The sequence below is a fragment of the Durio zibethinus genome, chromosome 2 (assembly GCF_047325235.1).
Source record: "Durio zibethinus cultivar Kanyao isolate XHJ-2024 chromosome 2, ASM4732523v1, whole genome shotgun sequence".
In the NCBI taxonomy this organism is placed as follows: domain Eukaryota; kingdom Viridiplantae; phylum Streptophyta; class Magnoliopsida; order Malvales; family Malvaceae; genus Durio; species Durio zibethinus.
The window spans coordinates 6,008,730-6,025,067 of NC_143163.1; the positions used below are offsets into that span (position 1 = coordinate 6,008,730).

General features: G+C 30.3%; 1 protein-coding gene and 1 pseudogene across 2 annotated transcripts; both read left to right on the forward strand.

The window, feature by feature from the left end:
* Positions 1–5,924: 5,924 nt before the first annotated feature.
* LOC111309068 (dynamin-related protein 3A-like) lies at positions 5,925–13,913 on the forward strand. The gene is made up of 20 exons (XM_022907892.2): positions 5,925–6,419; positions 7,000–7,282; positions 7,374–7,402; positions 7,506–7,607; positions 8,504–8,572; positions 8,660–8,719; positions 9,201–9,314; positions 9,408–9,456; positions 9,565–9,674; positions 10,199–10,291; positions 10,441–10,533; positions 10,622–10,759; positions 10,911–11,024; positions 11,124–11,219; positions 11,361–11,403; positions 11,663–11,811; positions 11,907–12,053; positions 12,659–12,711; positions 12,817–12,916; positions 13,169–13,913. The coding sequence occupies exons 1-20, from the start codon at positions 6,054–6,056 to the stop codon at positions 13,445–13,447; spliced, it is 2,487 nt and encodes an 828-aa protein (XP_022763627.2). The 5' UTR covers positions 5,925–6,053; the 3' UTR covers positions 13,448–13,913.
* On the forward strand, positions 13,474–16,321 carry LOC111308065 (putative glycosyltransferase At5g20260; annotated as a pseudogene). Its single transcript, XR_016332026.1, has 10 exons — positions 13,474–13,479; positions 13,523–13,584; positions 13,658–13,720; positions 13,803–13,896; positions 14,233–14,323; positions 14,368–14,684; positions 14,820–15,106; positions 15,291–15,523; positions 15,681–15,838; positions 16,046–16,321. The product of XR_016332026.1 is annotated as a putative glycosyltransferase At5g20260 (transcript).
* Positions 16,322–16,338: the final 17 nt, after the last annotated feature.

Genomic DNA, 16,338 nt, shown 5'->3' on the forward strand with positions numbered 1-16,338 from the left:
TTTCATGGATGATAATTATATATATATATATATATATATATATATTATCTTCTATCTTTCCCTCTTTTTTCATTAGTTTTTTCTTTTAAACACCTCCGAGGATTTAGTGTAGTTTTTTATCATTGATAAGAAGAGTTTTTCAAACTAAAAGGGGTAAGAGAAATTTTCACTAAATTCAATTACTTTTCCATTAATTAGTGTTTGATATCTTTTACATAATCATCATAGTAATGTAATTATTGGATGATTTATTATTGAGATGATCTTAACATTCATAATTTGAAATTATTTTATTTGATTAAAAATGATTAATTATTAGAAATTAAAGATCATTATATTCGGTGTTATTAAAAATTAAACATTATTTTATTTAAAAGTACAAAAAAAAATCTTGCATATTTAATAATTACATAAATTAAAAATTTTATGGTTGTTCAAATATAATAATTTGTAAAATATTAGTAATATTTGTTATTTTATAATAAAATATAGTTAAATTATTAAATTTATTTATTGATAGATAAATTTATTTTTATAATATAAATTATAAAAAAATATTTAAATTAAAAAATGAAACCAACTTATTAAATTCATAATACAAAAAATTATATGATATATAAAATATTAAAAAGTAAAAAATATATACAAATTATTTTGAACTTGTTATAATAAATATTAATTTGAAAATATAAAAATTTATAATATAAATAATTTAAATTTTAAGATGCAACAAGATTTTAATTCACATATTAAATAGATAAAATTAATTATTATTAATTTTACATATCAATTTCTTTCGAAGATAAAAATTTCTTATAATTTTATATGAGAATTAAATCACCTTCCAAAATAGTGATCTGATCACTTTTGGTGATCTAAGATCACTGTCATTTATGATCATCAAGTGCTTACCAAACACGATTTAATTATCATGTGTAAATCATCCTATTTTTAAAATGATCACTTTATACTAAACATTACCTTAGATAATTTCTATATTCACAAGTTGAATTTAGCTTTGGAAAGAGAAAAAGGCGCAAGGAAATTGTCATTATGCAAAAAAACAATGGTAATAGTAAATATTTGAAATAAAATATAATAAAAATGATAAATTTACATACCAACAGTTAATCTAAAGATAATTTTGTCATATTTCAAGATATTTACTATTTTTTTTTTTCCAAATCATGCTTCGCCAGCAAAAGCACCGACAAATGGCTTTTGCTGTTGATCAAAAGATACTGCCAAAAAGTGCTTTTATGCCTCCTTAATTGTCAAGATTATTTTCACTATCCTTACTCTAGATGGATTTGGGGTTTTCATATGTTTTAGGTTAGTAACGGACTTTATCTGCGGCTAATTCAATAAGGACTTGGTGGGTGGTAAATATTAACAATTTCATATAAAATACTAGGTTAAAATGATATAAAAACCCTAAAATTTTATAACTTTCTTTATATAAATTCCTATATTTTTATTGCACCAAAATAAACCATAAACCTTTAATTGTATTCAAAGTCCTTAATTTTTAATTTGTACCTAAAAAAGCTTTTAACATGATAAATAATTCATATAAGATATCAGTTTCTCACAGTCATAAATACTTGAAGTAAAATTTTTACTTATATAAAGAATTCATTTTTACATGACTACAAAAACTAGAAAAAAATTGCATTAATTAGTTTGAAAAAATAGTTTATTTGGATACAAATTAAAATATAATGACTTATTTAAATGTAATAAAAATATAAAGATTTTTATAAATAAAATGATAAAGTTTAAGGGTATCTTAGTTTATCAATTCTTATATTCTTAGAAGAAAAGTGATTTAAGGGGAAAGTGATATTGAAAGAAAATGTTTAACTCTTGAGATTTTATTGAATTAAAAAATATAAGATTTTTATGTTTAATTCATAAGAATGTAAGGTTATCTAATAAAATATTTTACTATGTTGTACTTAATAACATGTAACATTTATAATAATGACATGTGAATGACATATCACACGTAAATAATAAGTTGTTTTCATTAAAATTAAGTAATTATGAAAAATCATTTTTATTTTTTTAATAAATATAATTTTATAATTCTAATTATTATCATAACATTAATTGGTCTTATGCAAAAAAAGAAAAAAATGTTGGTCAACCTTCGTGATAAGATTGACATGAAGGTTGAAAAGGAGTAGTAAACCCCCTTTCCAGGGGTTCTAAGGGCGAAGCTCCCAAAGGCAAAGCTCCTTAAACAAATTTTATATATAATAATATTACGTAAATATATTTTAGATTTTATATGTAATAATATTAAGTAAAAATATTTTATTTTTATTTTTATTTTTTTCATATTTTCAACAAATATTATTTTTTTATTTTAGAAAAGTTATTTTTTTAACAAAAATTATATTTTTATCTTAAAAACATCATCTTTTATTAAATTCTGAAAAATATATATTTTTATTTTTTAATAAAAATTATTTTTTTATCTTAAAAATATCTTCTTTTCAAGAAAGACTGCATTTTTTATTTTAGAAGCATCGTTTTTGTTGAGTTCTGAAAAATATTTTTTTTATGTTTTGAATAAAGACTGTGTTTTTATCTTTAAAATGTCATCTTTTAAACAAAAACTAGTTTTCTATTTTAGAAAATTGTCTTTGTTTAATTTTGAAAAATATTTTCATGTTTTTAATAAAAGGCTATGTTTTTTTTTTTTAAATCTTAGAAGCATTATCTTTGTTAAATTTTGAAAAAAAATATTTTTTTATATTTTCAATAAAAATTACGTTTTCTATCTTAGAAATGTCGTCTTTGTTAAATTTTAAAAGATATTCTTTATATTTTCAACAAATATTATATTTTTATCTTAGAAATGTCCATGAATCCAGCGAATTCATAAATTTTAAATCTAAATCAATATCACTTTCATCTTAAATCACTTTTCATCTTTTAATTATTATTTTTTATCAATTACTAAGTTTTCGTACTAAAAAATGTTGTTGATATTGAAAATATAAAATTTATTTTGTTATTATTTTTTACCATCAATTACATTTCATATATTAAAAAAGTAACACTTTTGAAATTATAAAAAAATCAAAATTAAAAATTTTTAACAATCTATAACATTTTTATTTTAAAAATGTTTTTATTATAATTATTTTTTTCATAACATATTACAATATATCACTATATTTCTAACATAGTAACATTGTGTAAATGAAAATTTTTGAATTTATTTCGATTTTATTTTATATAAGATCAACTACATTGTATAATTATGAAACATTATCTTTCTAAAATTTTATTAGTTACAATCAAATATTTAAATTTATAAATGTTCAATTACACTTGATTATTGCTAGGTATCCAGTCATATGGTTAGAAATGAATCTGTACATGTTAGAATAGGTCTTGATTTTATCATATAATTACATTGATTTTTAAGGATAAAATAGACAATAAAAAATTATTATTGATGGTAAATGTGGGACAAATTTTACATTCCATTAGGAAATTTAAAAAACCTTAGGGAAATATGGGTTTTTAATTCAAGGCTATCACTTTAAAAAAAAAAAAAACTATTGGGAACCTTGGAAAACCTTAAGAATTAGATTTCATCAACTAAACTAAGAAACCAGATTACGAAAAGTAAGATTTCAACCAGTAATCTAATTTTTCTCGAACCAAATACCTTCTAAAAACATTTTTAGCCTTTTACCCAAAATATTATTATATTAATAATCCATATAATCACTTTTTTTAAATGATGTTCATTAAATTTAATATTTAAAATTTAATATCTCTATATTTTTTTTATTTTTAACTATTATCTCTTTTATAAAAAATTAATTAATACTCCTACTAATCTATACAACACCAGATTAAAAAGATCTCCAAAGATCCTGATCTTGACATCTAACATTTTTCTATTTCAATGTTCTTTTCTATCTTTGTTTTGTAAATGGGGTGTGAATGTGTAATTCGCTCAAATGATTTTGTGTTAGCAAATGAAAAAATGTTAATTGATATTTGTTATGTTGTATGCTAAATTAAGTTGACATTTGGTATTATGAAGTTAACATATGTCATATAAGTTTTTAAAATTAAAATAATAACATAAAAAAATAAAAAATAAAAGGATACATTTCTAATAAATAACAAGGATAAAAAAAAAAAAAAAAAAGAAGTGATATAGCAACTAGCCAAATATAAAAGAGAAAAGCGGAAGAACCAAAAAAAAAGAAAAGAAAGTATTGGTGAAAAAGAGGAGAACCTCTTGGATGAGTAAGTTTTTTTTTTTTTTTTTTTTTTTTTGTTATGAATTGAAGGATTGAATTTTTTTTTTTGTTTTATCTTTCAGGTTTGAATAAGAAAAAAAAAAATAAGTAAAAGGTTTTGTGTTAGATTTTTTTTTATTTTTTTGAGTTTTTAAAAAATCTTTTTCTAATTTTGAATTAATGCAAGTATAAAGTTGAAAATAAAATATTCCAATGAGATCAATGTTGATAGTTTGCTTTATGTTCATGATATTTTTTGATTTGACAAATGAGTATTTTTATCTCTTATCTCTTTTTTTTTTTTTTTTCATTTTTACAAAATTTTTAATATTCCTTGATTTAGGTTTTTAGTTTTAAGTTAATTAATAAAAAAATTTTGCTAATGATTAACAAGTAATCAAGGTGAAGCCATTTGTCCAATTTGCTTTAAGTTACAATACTTTTATTAATAGTATTTTACGATAGATTTGATAAATTTTATTTATATAATATAAAATATTGATAATTTATGTATTCGTATTATTTTTATATAAAATTATATGTCATAATTCGTATTAATATAAAAAAGATAATATCCCATTTGAATTAGTAATTTGTGTATTTATATTATTTTTATATAAAAATTATGTGTTATAAATCATATCAATACAAAAAAAAAAATAATATCTCACATGACCTCCTATGATTTATTACACTTTTCTAATGTAATACCTAAAATTTTTTTAATCCGGTATATAAACTTTATTTTTGTGTATTAAATTATCCAACCCCTTAACACCAATAAAATAATATTAATGTGACATTTAAATACTATCATAGGTTATATATTATTGTCATGTAATTTGAGATATAGCAATCATGTATTATTTTTTAAAATAAAAAAAATTTGCAAATATAATTTGAAAAAATGATACATGGTAGTCATATTATTGTTACATGATAGTCATATATCATATACATCAGTATTTAAATATTATATCAATATTATTTTAATAGTATTAAAGGTTGAAACAATTTTATATGCAAAAAATAAAGTTTAGATATTTAATTAGAAATTTTTTTAATTTAGATATTATATTAGATAAATTATAATAATTCAATGTCAAATGAAATATTATCCCTAAAAAACCAAAATATTTATTTTTTAATTTTTATTAAAATTTTAACTTGTATTATTTTTATGTTTTTATTTATATTATTTTAAAATCATATCAGTATTTTAAATTTCCTTAATTTATTTTATTGTGCTGCTACGTGACCAAAAGCCATCTTTCTTTTCCGTTCTGAATGTTTTGCGTGAGGCTTCCTACTTTGAATTTTCATTTTTCTTTAAAAAATAAAATAATTTTCAAAACTTAGTTTCCGCACAAATAATTTTCCTTTAAATTAATTTTTTTTTCAAAACCCTTTTTTTTTTTAAAACAAAAACACATAACCTACTAATCTTTATTTTCCATCACCTATCTCACTAGCGATTAGTATTCTTTTTTAAAAACAAAAACACGTAACCTACTGATCTTTATTTTCCATTACCTTTATCACTACTGTTTAGTAGTAATACCTAAAAAATACTACAGTAAGTAATTTTATTTTTTAAAAAAAATCCCCCAAAATATTTTCAAAACCAAGATTAAATTTGCCCCTTTAATCATACGATCAAAGATTCAAGATCTCTCTCCCTCTCTCTAAAAAAAAAAGTTCCAAGATCCTAGGGTTCATAAAATTTTCATCTCTAATTCTCTTATCTTTTTCGTCAATCGATCAATCATTTGAAAACCAATGGCAGAAGAGGCAGCAGCATCGACGCCCCCTCAATCATCCGCGGCTCCATTGGGATCTTCCGTTATACCCATAGTGAACAAGCTACAGGACATATTCGCTCAGCTTGGTAGCCATTCCACGATAGAGTTGCCGCAAGTGGCGGTGGTCGGAAGCCAGAGTAGTGGCAAGTCCAGCGTGCTTGAATCTCTCGTTGGCCGTGACTTTTTGCCTCGCGGTTCCGATATCTGCACGCGCCGCCCTCTCGTCCTTCAGCTCCTCCAGACCAAGCGTAAACCTGATGGTTCTGAGGAGGAGTATGGCGAGTTTCTTCACTTGCCTGGCAAGCGCTTCTCTGACTTCTCCGAGATTCGCAGGGAGATTCAGGTTCTTTATTGCTTGCCTTTTATGATTGAGAAGTTCAAAAGTTAGGCTTTTTTATTATTCAATTAAAAAAAGTTAGGGTTTTTAGTATGTGTTTTTGTGAAGTTCGGTCTTTTTGAATTTTCCTGTGCTGACTGGTTGCTTAAGGAGTATTAGAATTGCGAGATAAATATTGAAGCGAGAAAGATATTAATTAGATGATTAAGATACCGTAGCTGGTGGCACAATAGGTTGTGGTTAGGGAAATTGAGGGCTTGCCAAAAGGAATAATTAGGCTTTAGGTGACAGTGATATTGAATTCAATACATAGTTTTTGGGCTTTAGATGGATAGTTACAGCGAGTAGAAAAGAGAATCACTTAATTTAGAGGTTCTTGGCTGAGGATCTTAGTTAGATTTTTTGGCTTTCCCATTAGGTATCTAACAAACTCTAGCCTTTTATTGCTTGCCAGTTAATAATAGTTTTTATCAGATCAAGAACGAAAGTTATATAATATGTGGCATTGAGGTTTTTTTTTTTTTTTTTTTTGTATGAAAAAAAATGAAAAATATCTTTATGTTAAGTAAATCTCTATTGACTGCAGGCTGAGACTGATAGGGAGGCTGGAGGAAACAAAGGTGTGTCAGATAAGCAGATTCGACTTAAGATTTTCTCACCAAATGTTCTTGATATCACTCTTGTGGATCTTCCTGGAATCACAAAGGTTCCTGTGGGTGACCAGCCCTCTGACATTGAGGCTCGAATTAGAACAATGATCATGTCATACATTAAACAGCCTAGCTGTCTGATTCTTGCTGTTACTCCAGCAAATTCAGACTTAGCAAACTCTGATGCACTTCAAATTGCAGGAAATGCTGATCCTGATGGTAATTTCTACTATCAAAATCCCAACTTCTTCATTGAGTTGCTGTTTGATGTTTATTTAATTGAACAGTTTTGCAAATTTTCTTTTGGCAGGTTATAGAACCATTGGTGTTATTACAAAGGTGCATCTATCAATGTGACAATCTCCTTTTCAAATTATGACAAACTTATATTTAAGCTGTTTTAGGTTTCTGATTAGTTTTTGCTTATATGAATATGAATCAGTTGGATATAATGGACAGAGGTACTGATGCTCGTAACCTGTTGCTTGGAAAAGTGATTCCTCTTCGACTTGGTTATATAGGTGTTGTGAATCGTAGTCAGGAGGTAACCATGGAACCTAACAGAAATGAAGATATTAATTCATCAACTTGTATTTTATTACTGTTTTTAAATAAATTATTTCTATGATTTTGTTAATGTGGATGATTGATCATTTTTGCAGTTATTTTTTTTAAATATTATGCTATATTTATTACTTCAAAATGCTCTAATGACATTTTCATCTTTCTTCAAGTTGCTCCTTTGAATTAGAACATATATTAATCTTTTCATGCCATTTTGCATGGTGAGATCTTCCTGTCCATTTAAATGTCCTGTCATTTTGTTTCTTGTGGTCATATGCCATTTTCACTTCACTGTCCATTTCAAATGGCGTGTGATATCCTCAAAACTTTTATGTTTCTAGGCAACCTGAAGTATATATAGTGTAGAGAAAAATGGAGCTTGGGTTTGATGGTAGATGTTTAGTCAAAGGCATCAAAATAGATTACTAAAACGTTTCAAGGGTGCAAAAGCCAAGTACATGGCTGATTTTACATCATAACATATCAATAAATATTATACTAGAGCTTTGATATGAGTAACACTACTGCCTGAGAAACCCTTTTATTTCCTTCCCTTCGCAAAAGCAACTTTAAACTTATTTGATGGGAAGTAACTTATCATAGTTTTGCTTCTAGATGACTTCTTTTTTATTTTTTTAGTCATACCATGCATACAAGAGCTTTGACATGGATAATTCTTCTATCTCAAAAACCCTTTTATTTCTTCCCTCTACAAAACAACTAAAAGTATTTTAATGATTAGTAAATTATCATAGTTTTGCTTCTAGATGTTTTCCTTTTTGCACTTAATTGTATATCATATACTGCTTATGAGGCATCTTGTTCTACTAGTGTGCTGATAGTTTGATTGCACTTTTAATGTTCTCCTCTAAACAGGATATTTTACTAAACCAGAGTATCAAGGATGCCCTTGTGGCAGAGGAAAAGTTCTTCCGAAGTCGTCCGGTATGGCTGTACCAGCATTTAGCAATTGTTCATGGTTTGATACAGTTTCCATCATCAGTTTGCTTATTTCTTTTTACTGGTATGCAGGTATATAATGGTCTAGCTGATCGTTGTGGTGTTCCTCAGTTGGCAAAGAAGTTGAACCAGGTAAATTATTTGCAAGATGAAGTTTCCAAAACTTTTATGGGGTGTAATTCAAAATTTGGAATGTCAATGCTTTGCTCTAGTGTCCACACTTTCTGTTAATATTTACTTACCTCTGTCCTTCTATTTATTCTCCTTTATGTTATGCATTGGTGAAAACGAAATGTCCCATTTCCTTCTGAGCAGATTGTAAACTTGCATCATTCTACTCTATCAGTCTATCTAGAGCAATTTTCTGTAGGCCTAGTTATATCTGGAGGATTCCTGCTTTCCTTTGTTTCTTTACATTAATCAAGTCACCTTCATGCTTATAGGATCTGTTGAAGGCTTTATGGTAGTTGGGGACTTCATTTGCAATCCTCTCAGTTCAGCCTTGTGACCTAGTTGTGCATGGCATAGAGACATGTACAGCTTGGCAATCGAGGAATTTCTGTATTTTTCTTTTATCTCGTTGTTGATTCTTTTTATGCTTTTTCAAATGTAGATTTTAGTTCAACATATCAAGGCAATACTTCCTGGGCTGAAATCACGCATTAGTTCTGCACTGGTTTCTGTGGCAAAGGAGCATGCAAGCTATGGAGAAATCACAGAATCAAAGGCATGTATATTTGTTTGTCTACCATGAACTTGGTTGAGAAAAAGTATCTGAAATAATTTTCTTATGACAAGATTATGGTTTTATAACCCATAGGCTGGCCAGGGAGCTCTTCTATTGAATATTCTTTCAAAATACTGTGAAGGTAAATGTTTTGTTTGGTTATCTGTAAATTTTCTTATTAATATTCTGATATCATATATATTCTACTAATTGGTAATGATTCCATGAATCAATGCTTTGTTGGAAACAGCATTCTCATCAATGGTAGAGGGGAAAAATGGAGAAATGTCTACACATGAGCTGTCTGGTGGAGCTAGGATTCATTATATTTTCCAATCAATCTTTGTTAAGAGCTTAGAGGTATGTAGACTGATATTTGCGCCTTGATATTTGCATGCCTTTGCACTCTGAGGAATTTTTAGTTGGCTGGATTTCTTTTCCATTCCATTTTAGAGGTGCATTCTATTATACATCTCTTTATCTTCAGGGTGTTTCTTGACATCACTGTACAAAAGTTGGTTGTTAATTACTTTTCACATCATTTTACTAAATATTGGTAATATATTACTATCTTTGATCATTAACATTTCTGTTGATTCTGCTAATGTGTGCATTTCACTCCCACATGGGTGATTTTGTGCATGGTATCTGTAAGGACAGGATAAAAAGTGGTTAGCTGGGTTCATGATATTAATTTCTCACCTTCTCTGTTTTTGATAATAAAATAAAACCTTCTGAAATTTTGCTCAGAGCTACTGCTTCATTTAAAACACAGACATTAGGGGTCCTACATTGCAACTCTACAAATTGATGATGCATAGAACGTGCCTCTGTATGAGTGCTTTTATGTAAATATTTTCTCTGTTAACTGATTTGTTTTACAGGAGGTTGATCCATGTGAAGACTTAACTGATGATGACATTCGAACTGCCATTCAGAATGCAACTGGTCCTCGATCTGCACTATTTGTACCAGAAGTAGGTCTTAGTCTCTGCTACTTCAAATGTCTAATCTAAGAATATTTTTGTTTTTATACAGATCTACATTGCTGTTTTCCAAATTGTTGTGTGGGATTATTTTATGTTAAACTTGGTGCATATTGTTATAATTCAACATTTATGTATAGGTCCCGTTTGAAGTACTTGTTCGAAGGCAAATAGCACGTTTGCTAGATCCAAGCCTTCAATGTGCCAGGTTCATATATGATGAGTTAATAAAGGTGGATTTATCTTCCAGATTATCATTGTAGTCTCACAGCTCTATCACTTGACAATCTAGATTTTCTAATAGAATAATTTTTTTCCCAGATTAGCCATCGCTGTATGGTGAGTGAATTGCAGCGGTTTCCTGTTCTAAGAAAGCATATGGACCAAGTTATTGGGAACTTTCTCCGAGAAGGCCTTGAACCATCTGAGACAATGATAGGACATATTATTGAAATGGAGGTATGCTAATTTTAACTTCATATTATTTTATGTTTCTATTCCTAATCCTGTTACAAGATATGAACTTGGTACAGTTGAATGCAATACATGTTTTATTCATATGTTCTTTTCATCTTTAGTGATTTGTGATATATGCCATTAAATTTTGCAGATGGATTACATAAATACTTCCCACCCAAATTTTATTGGTGGGAGCAAGGCTGTAGAGCTTGCCAATCAGCAGATTAAGAATTCCAGGGTTCCTTTGTCTATATCTAGATCAAAGGTCTCTACTAATGGTCATTTCTCTGGTATTATTGCTTTTATTTAATCCCAATTCCTCTTGATTTTCATTCTTTCTCCGTTTTTTTGTTGACTTAATCAGGATAGTTTGGAGCCTGATAAGGCTCCTACTTCTGAAAGAGGTATTAAATCTTGGGCTATTCTTGCAAGACAAGTTAATGGAAACGTGGCTGATCAGGCATGAAAATTTGTGTTTCTGCTGCCAAATACATGCTCTCCTTACCCGTCTGTTCCTTTTTGCTTTTCCGATCTTTTTCTTCCTCATCTGTCTGTTTTCTATTATAAATGACTTGCAACGTTTTACTCCATTTGTGTGCAGGGAGTACGTCCTGTTGCAGATGTGGAAAAAGTTTTATCCACTGGTAATGCATTTTAGGCTGTCATTTTGAATTTGTTATATCTTTCTTTAACATCTGATGGTTCTTTTCTGATAGTTTTGTGATAAGAGTAGGACAGCCAAATATTCAGGGTTCTCTGTCTCTCTCTCCTTTTTTTTCCCTGAAAGGGGTCTGGTGGATTTTGCGGTGTGAATTTTGTATTTTTAATAGTTCTCACCCTATTTTGATATAATTATCAAGCATCATAAGAGTAAAATGATGTCTTATATGTGGGTTTTATCAGGAAGTACAAGTGGTTCAACTTGGGGTATTTCATCAATATTTGGCGGCAGTGATAACCGATCATCAGTGAAAGAGAGCTTGACAAACAAGCCATATAGTGAACCTGTTCATAACATGGAACAGTCCTTTACCATGATCCATCTTAGAGAGGTGCCTACACATCAGATAAATCCATCAAGGATCCGGTGCTGAATTTAAAAATGTGTTAATTCGATCTTGACAAGCATGTTTTTTATTCTTTTCAGCCCCCACCTGTCTTAAGGCCTTCAGAAGACCGTTCAGAAACTGAAGCTATTGAAATTGCTATCACCAAATTGCTCTTAAGATCATACTATGACATTGTTAGGAAGAATATAGAGGATTCTGTGCCTAAAGCAATTATGCACTTCTTGGTAAGTTTTAAACTGAGTAGATTTGCATTTTACATTTCCTTGTTTCTTTTCGCTATTTTATCCATTTCACGGCCAAGTTCCTGATAACTATGAAATTCTGAAAAGCACTATGGTGTTCTATTTAGGAGATTGTAAATCTTGTTAGCCAAATTAATTTCCAGTTTTCAGCTTATATTAGTTTGGTACATCTATGTGGCTTGACCTAAACAATATTTGGTTCTAAGTATGTTGATTTCCATCCTCCACTAGTTTAATCTGGAGAGAAGCATATATCGTGGCTGATGAACAAGGTTACTATTTTATTTTCTGCGTGTGGGTTGATGTATTTTAGTTACAGTAGAATAGTCATGCATTGTATGAAGGTTGTATCCAGTTTTACTTGTCCAATTATAACATGGAGCTAGCCAGTTAGTCAAAAAGTTTGCTTGAGCTTTAAGAGGTTATGTTTACCATATATTTCTTATTTTGGGACCTGAAACTGTTGTGATTTCTTTTAAATATAAGCTGTGTCTTCCTAAAAATAATTTGTGTTGCAATATTGCATTGTTAAACCGAAGCATTACATGAGTTTTTGATCTCTGTCTGTTGATAATATCTATATCCAGGTAAACCATACGAAACGGGAACTTCACAATGTCTTTATCAAAAAACTTTACAGGTGATATAGAGTTTTGTGCCATTGGACTTGATTTCAATTATTTATCCTTTTGATAATCTCTTTGTTGACTGTTGAGTATCCTGTATGTCTTATGATCCAAAACAGGGAAAATCTGTTTGAAGAAATGTTACAGGAACCTGATGAGATTGCTTCTAAGAGAAAACGTACTCGAGAAACACTCCGAGTTCTCCAACAGGCATTCAGGGTGGGTTCTCTTTTCTGCATATCTGCATGTTAACATGTCAACATGTCACATCATTAGAATGATCACTAGAGTTTTCATCTGTTTGTTAAGAGTACAAATGCCAAATGTCGTTTTCCATTTTTACATGCATGTCAATACGTCATCATATTAATATTTGCTTAATTTTGTTTTCTAACTAAATTAGAACATTAAGTGCTGAAGGAAGTTTTAACTAAATTTATTGGTTTTTCTTTTTAAAATCCTTTCGAATAGACGTTGGACGAATTGCCATTGGAAGCTGAAACAGTTGAGAGGGGATACAGTTTGGGGTCTGATCCAACGGGCCTACCAAAGATCCATGGACTGCCTACATCATCAATGTATTCTACAAGTAGTGGTTCCAATGATTCCTATGCAGCTTCTCCTAAAAACCCAAAATCTCGCAAGTCATCTCACTCGGGGGAACTACAGTCACACTTGTATGCCAATGCAGATTCAAATGGAAGTGGACGTAGTTACATGCCAGGCCTCTATCCTACAGTTGATCTGTAAGCCGCTTGAATGTGCAATTGTCAAATATGGAGGCATTATATTCCTTTGATTTCTTAGTCTAATTTCTCCCTCAAGATCTTTGGAATTCCTCCAACCGAAGCTAGCTCAAGGGTAAATTGCAGTTATCTTCTAGCTGGGTATCTGCAAGTCAGCTATTATGCATTTGCTTTTTGCTCCATAAATTTTCCTTGTTCTACTACCATATTATAGGGTTATAATCGCATTGTTTATTGCTCCAGAAATGAATAATGGGAGTGAGAAACTTGCTTTTTTGTTAGAAAAAAATAGTTTTTCCGTTTCCTTAACAATTCTTTATGCAGTCTGTTTTTTCTCCCTTCATATTTGTTGACATCAGGCAGTTTACGCGGTCCTACTACATGGGTGATAATGTATCTAGATCAAGAATGCTAGCCATGTTGTTTATATCCAATGTTATTTCATATATCAATGTAAAATTTGAGTGTCCTCGATTTCGGTTTTGCCTGTAAAGAAACGGGTAATTGTAATTTTCCATTTTATAATATGGAAGAACTTGTTGAGTAATAATAATAATAATAATACGGGGCCTTTAGGCCTTTACTAGTGCTACGTAACTTGACTCTAACACTCTTCTAAACCTGTTATAAGCCCTTTCCTACCTCTGCTATTCAAAGAAAACTCATTTTCTCTAGAAAATTCCCATATTTTCCCAAGAAATTAATAATGCCAAGAATCTCTGCATCCTGTTTCCGACTACGTCTACGTTAAGTCCTGTTTTCCGCACCTGCCACTTTTCTTATGTACAGTTTGTGGGTCGGCTTCTTTCTTTCACAAGAGTCCACCTATTGGTATTTGATCAGTTGCCTCCGACGCCAGTTCCACTATACTTTTCGTCTGGTACTCATTTTCCTTCTCTTTTCCTCACTTCTTTCATTAATTCTTTTCACTTTCTTTTGATAAATTTTATGGAAGGTTTTTTGAATGGTGGAGCAACCCAAAGAGTAAAATTTCTTCAATCTTTCACTCTCCGGAGGTTTTCAAGCTGAACTATGCAGAGAAGGAGAGACGTTTCAAGATCTGCGTACCCAGATGGAGACCATAATACGTATTATCATACACCAAGGAGTCTTTCGTGGAATTATACGAGTGAAGGGTATTTCTTTAAGAATATTAGAGAAAGTCGGTTTCTTACTAATCATCCTGAAAAAAGGCTCATCTCTTCTTTATTCCCATTTCCTGTCATAAAATGAGAGGCAAGGTAATCTTTTACGTCTCTTTTTTTGCGTTCTTTTTACAGTACTATTTCTCTGTCAATTTTTTTTTTTGTTTTTTACTGATTTTTTTTTCCTGAATTCTATCACTTTCTGGGGAACTCGTTGGCTCTGATGTGCAGGGACTCTCTTACGAGAACATGACAAGTACTGTCCAGGAATATGTTGAGAGCTTAATCATCAAGTACCCTTTCTGGAATAGAACTTTAGGTGCTGATCATTTTTTCGTGACTTGCCACGACATTGGCTTGAATGTTGCTGCCCGAGTGCCACATCTTGTCAAAAATTCAATTCGAGTTGGGTGTACACCCCGAGATGATGATGGATATATCCCACACAAGGATTTTCCTCTCCCTCAAATAATTCAGCCATTTTCTCTTCAAGCTGCTAGATTTGACCGTAAGAACAGGTAGCTTCGGTATAACATGCCATTGACCCAATACATGCTCTTGAAACATATAAATGCGAATCCCGAAACATTGATTCATCATTAAACTGATGGTAATTTATACTACATTCTTCTATCTGTGACTTGCACACCAATTTACCTCTAAAATTACACGAATCAACTGGCGCACGTATTTACGTTGCAGGACTACACTCGGATTTTGGTCAGGCAATAGCAATTCTAAGTTGAAACGTCAACTGGTTAGTGCTTCGAAGAATGATACAGAGCTTGACATCCAGAGCAAACGTATAAATAATGCCACCGGAAAATTCCCACACCTAGATAAGTTTAACACGGCTAAATTTTGCATTCGTCCTGGTTGGTCAAAAGTTCATGGCTCACGCATAGCACTCTCCATTCACCTTGGACGTGTTCCTCGTGAGATCCTATTCCAATATCTCATTTATAAATGTTTTTTTCTTGGCCTCCTTTTCTTAATTAGCTTTTAAAAGGGTCATGTGTTGTGGTTCAATGTTCCCATTTCCTTCATCTATTGTGATTGGCTTCCAAGCTGTTGCTCTTCTTCTTCTTCCAGTTACATCGTCAGACCACTATGATTTGCCATTCAATGATATTCTTGACTGGAGGAAGTTTTCCATAATAGTCAAGGAAGATGACATTCGACAGCTCAAGCGTATTCTTAAGAGAATACCTTACCGCAAATTCAGATTTCTACATTACAAGACAGTGCAGGTAACGAATGCTGGTTATCCCCTTTTGCTTTAAGGCATTGCACGCAAAGCTCAATAGTCTCCAACTTGTATTGAATTAGAAAAATAGGCCAGGATAACAGAATCTGCATGCTAAAACCTATGTGATGAATCTTTTCTCTGTTTCATTCTTTGTATTAAGCATTTTAAGAGACTACGATTTTTATTATTTCGTGTGCCTGCAAATCAGGTCCAGGGTCACCTGCAGTGGAACTCGCCTCCCATCGAAAATGACGCATTTCATATGGTCATGTATCAACTCTGGCTGCGCCGTCATGTTAGTAAGTACTGGTTTGATTGTGCTGCAATTGCTTCCGCAATTTAAGTGATGGTCGCTCTCTTCCTCTTGATCGACACAGTGAAAATTGTAGACTGGTATGGCAGTAACGCTGGTTTTAAGTGCTGAGGTTGAAAATTGTTCAAACTACTGCATTCAGGAATATTGTGCATATATTCTCTTATATGATTGTACCTTCCAAAATT

Excerpts from the sequence above, each read along its gene's own strand:
- LOC111309068 (XM_022907892.2), top strand. The coding sequence starts at position 6,054 with ATGGCAGAAGAGGCAGCAGCATCGACGCCCCCTCAATCATCCGCGGCT. Across the intron at positions 9,315-9,407 it reads GAGAAATCACAGAATCAAAG|GCTGGCCAGGGAGCTCTTCT; the intron begins GCATGTATATTT and ends TATAACCCATAG. Across the intron at positions 11,812-11,906 it reads CCATGATCCATCTTAGAGAG|CCCCCACCTGTCTTAAGGCC; the intron begins GTGCCTACACAT and ends TATTCTTTTCAG.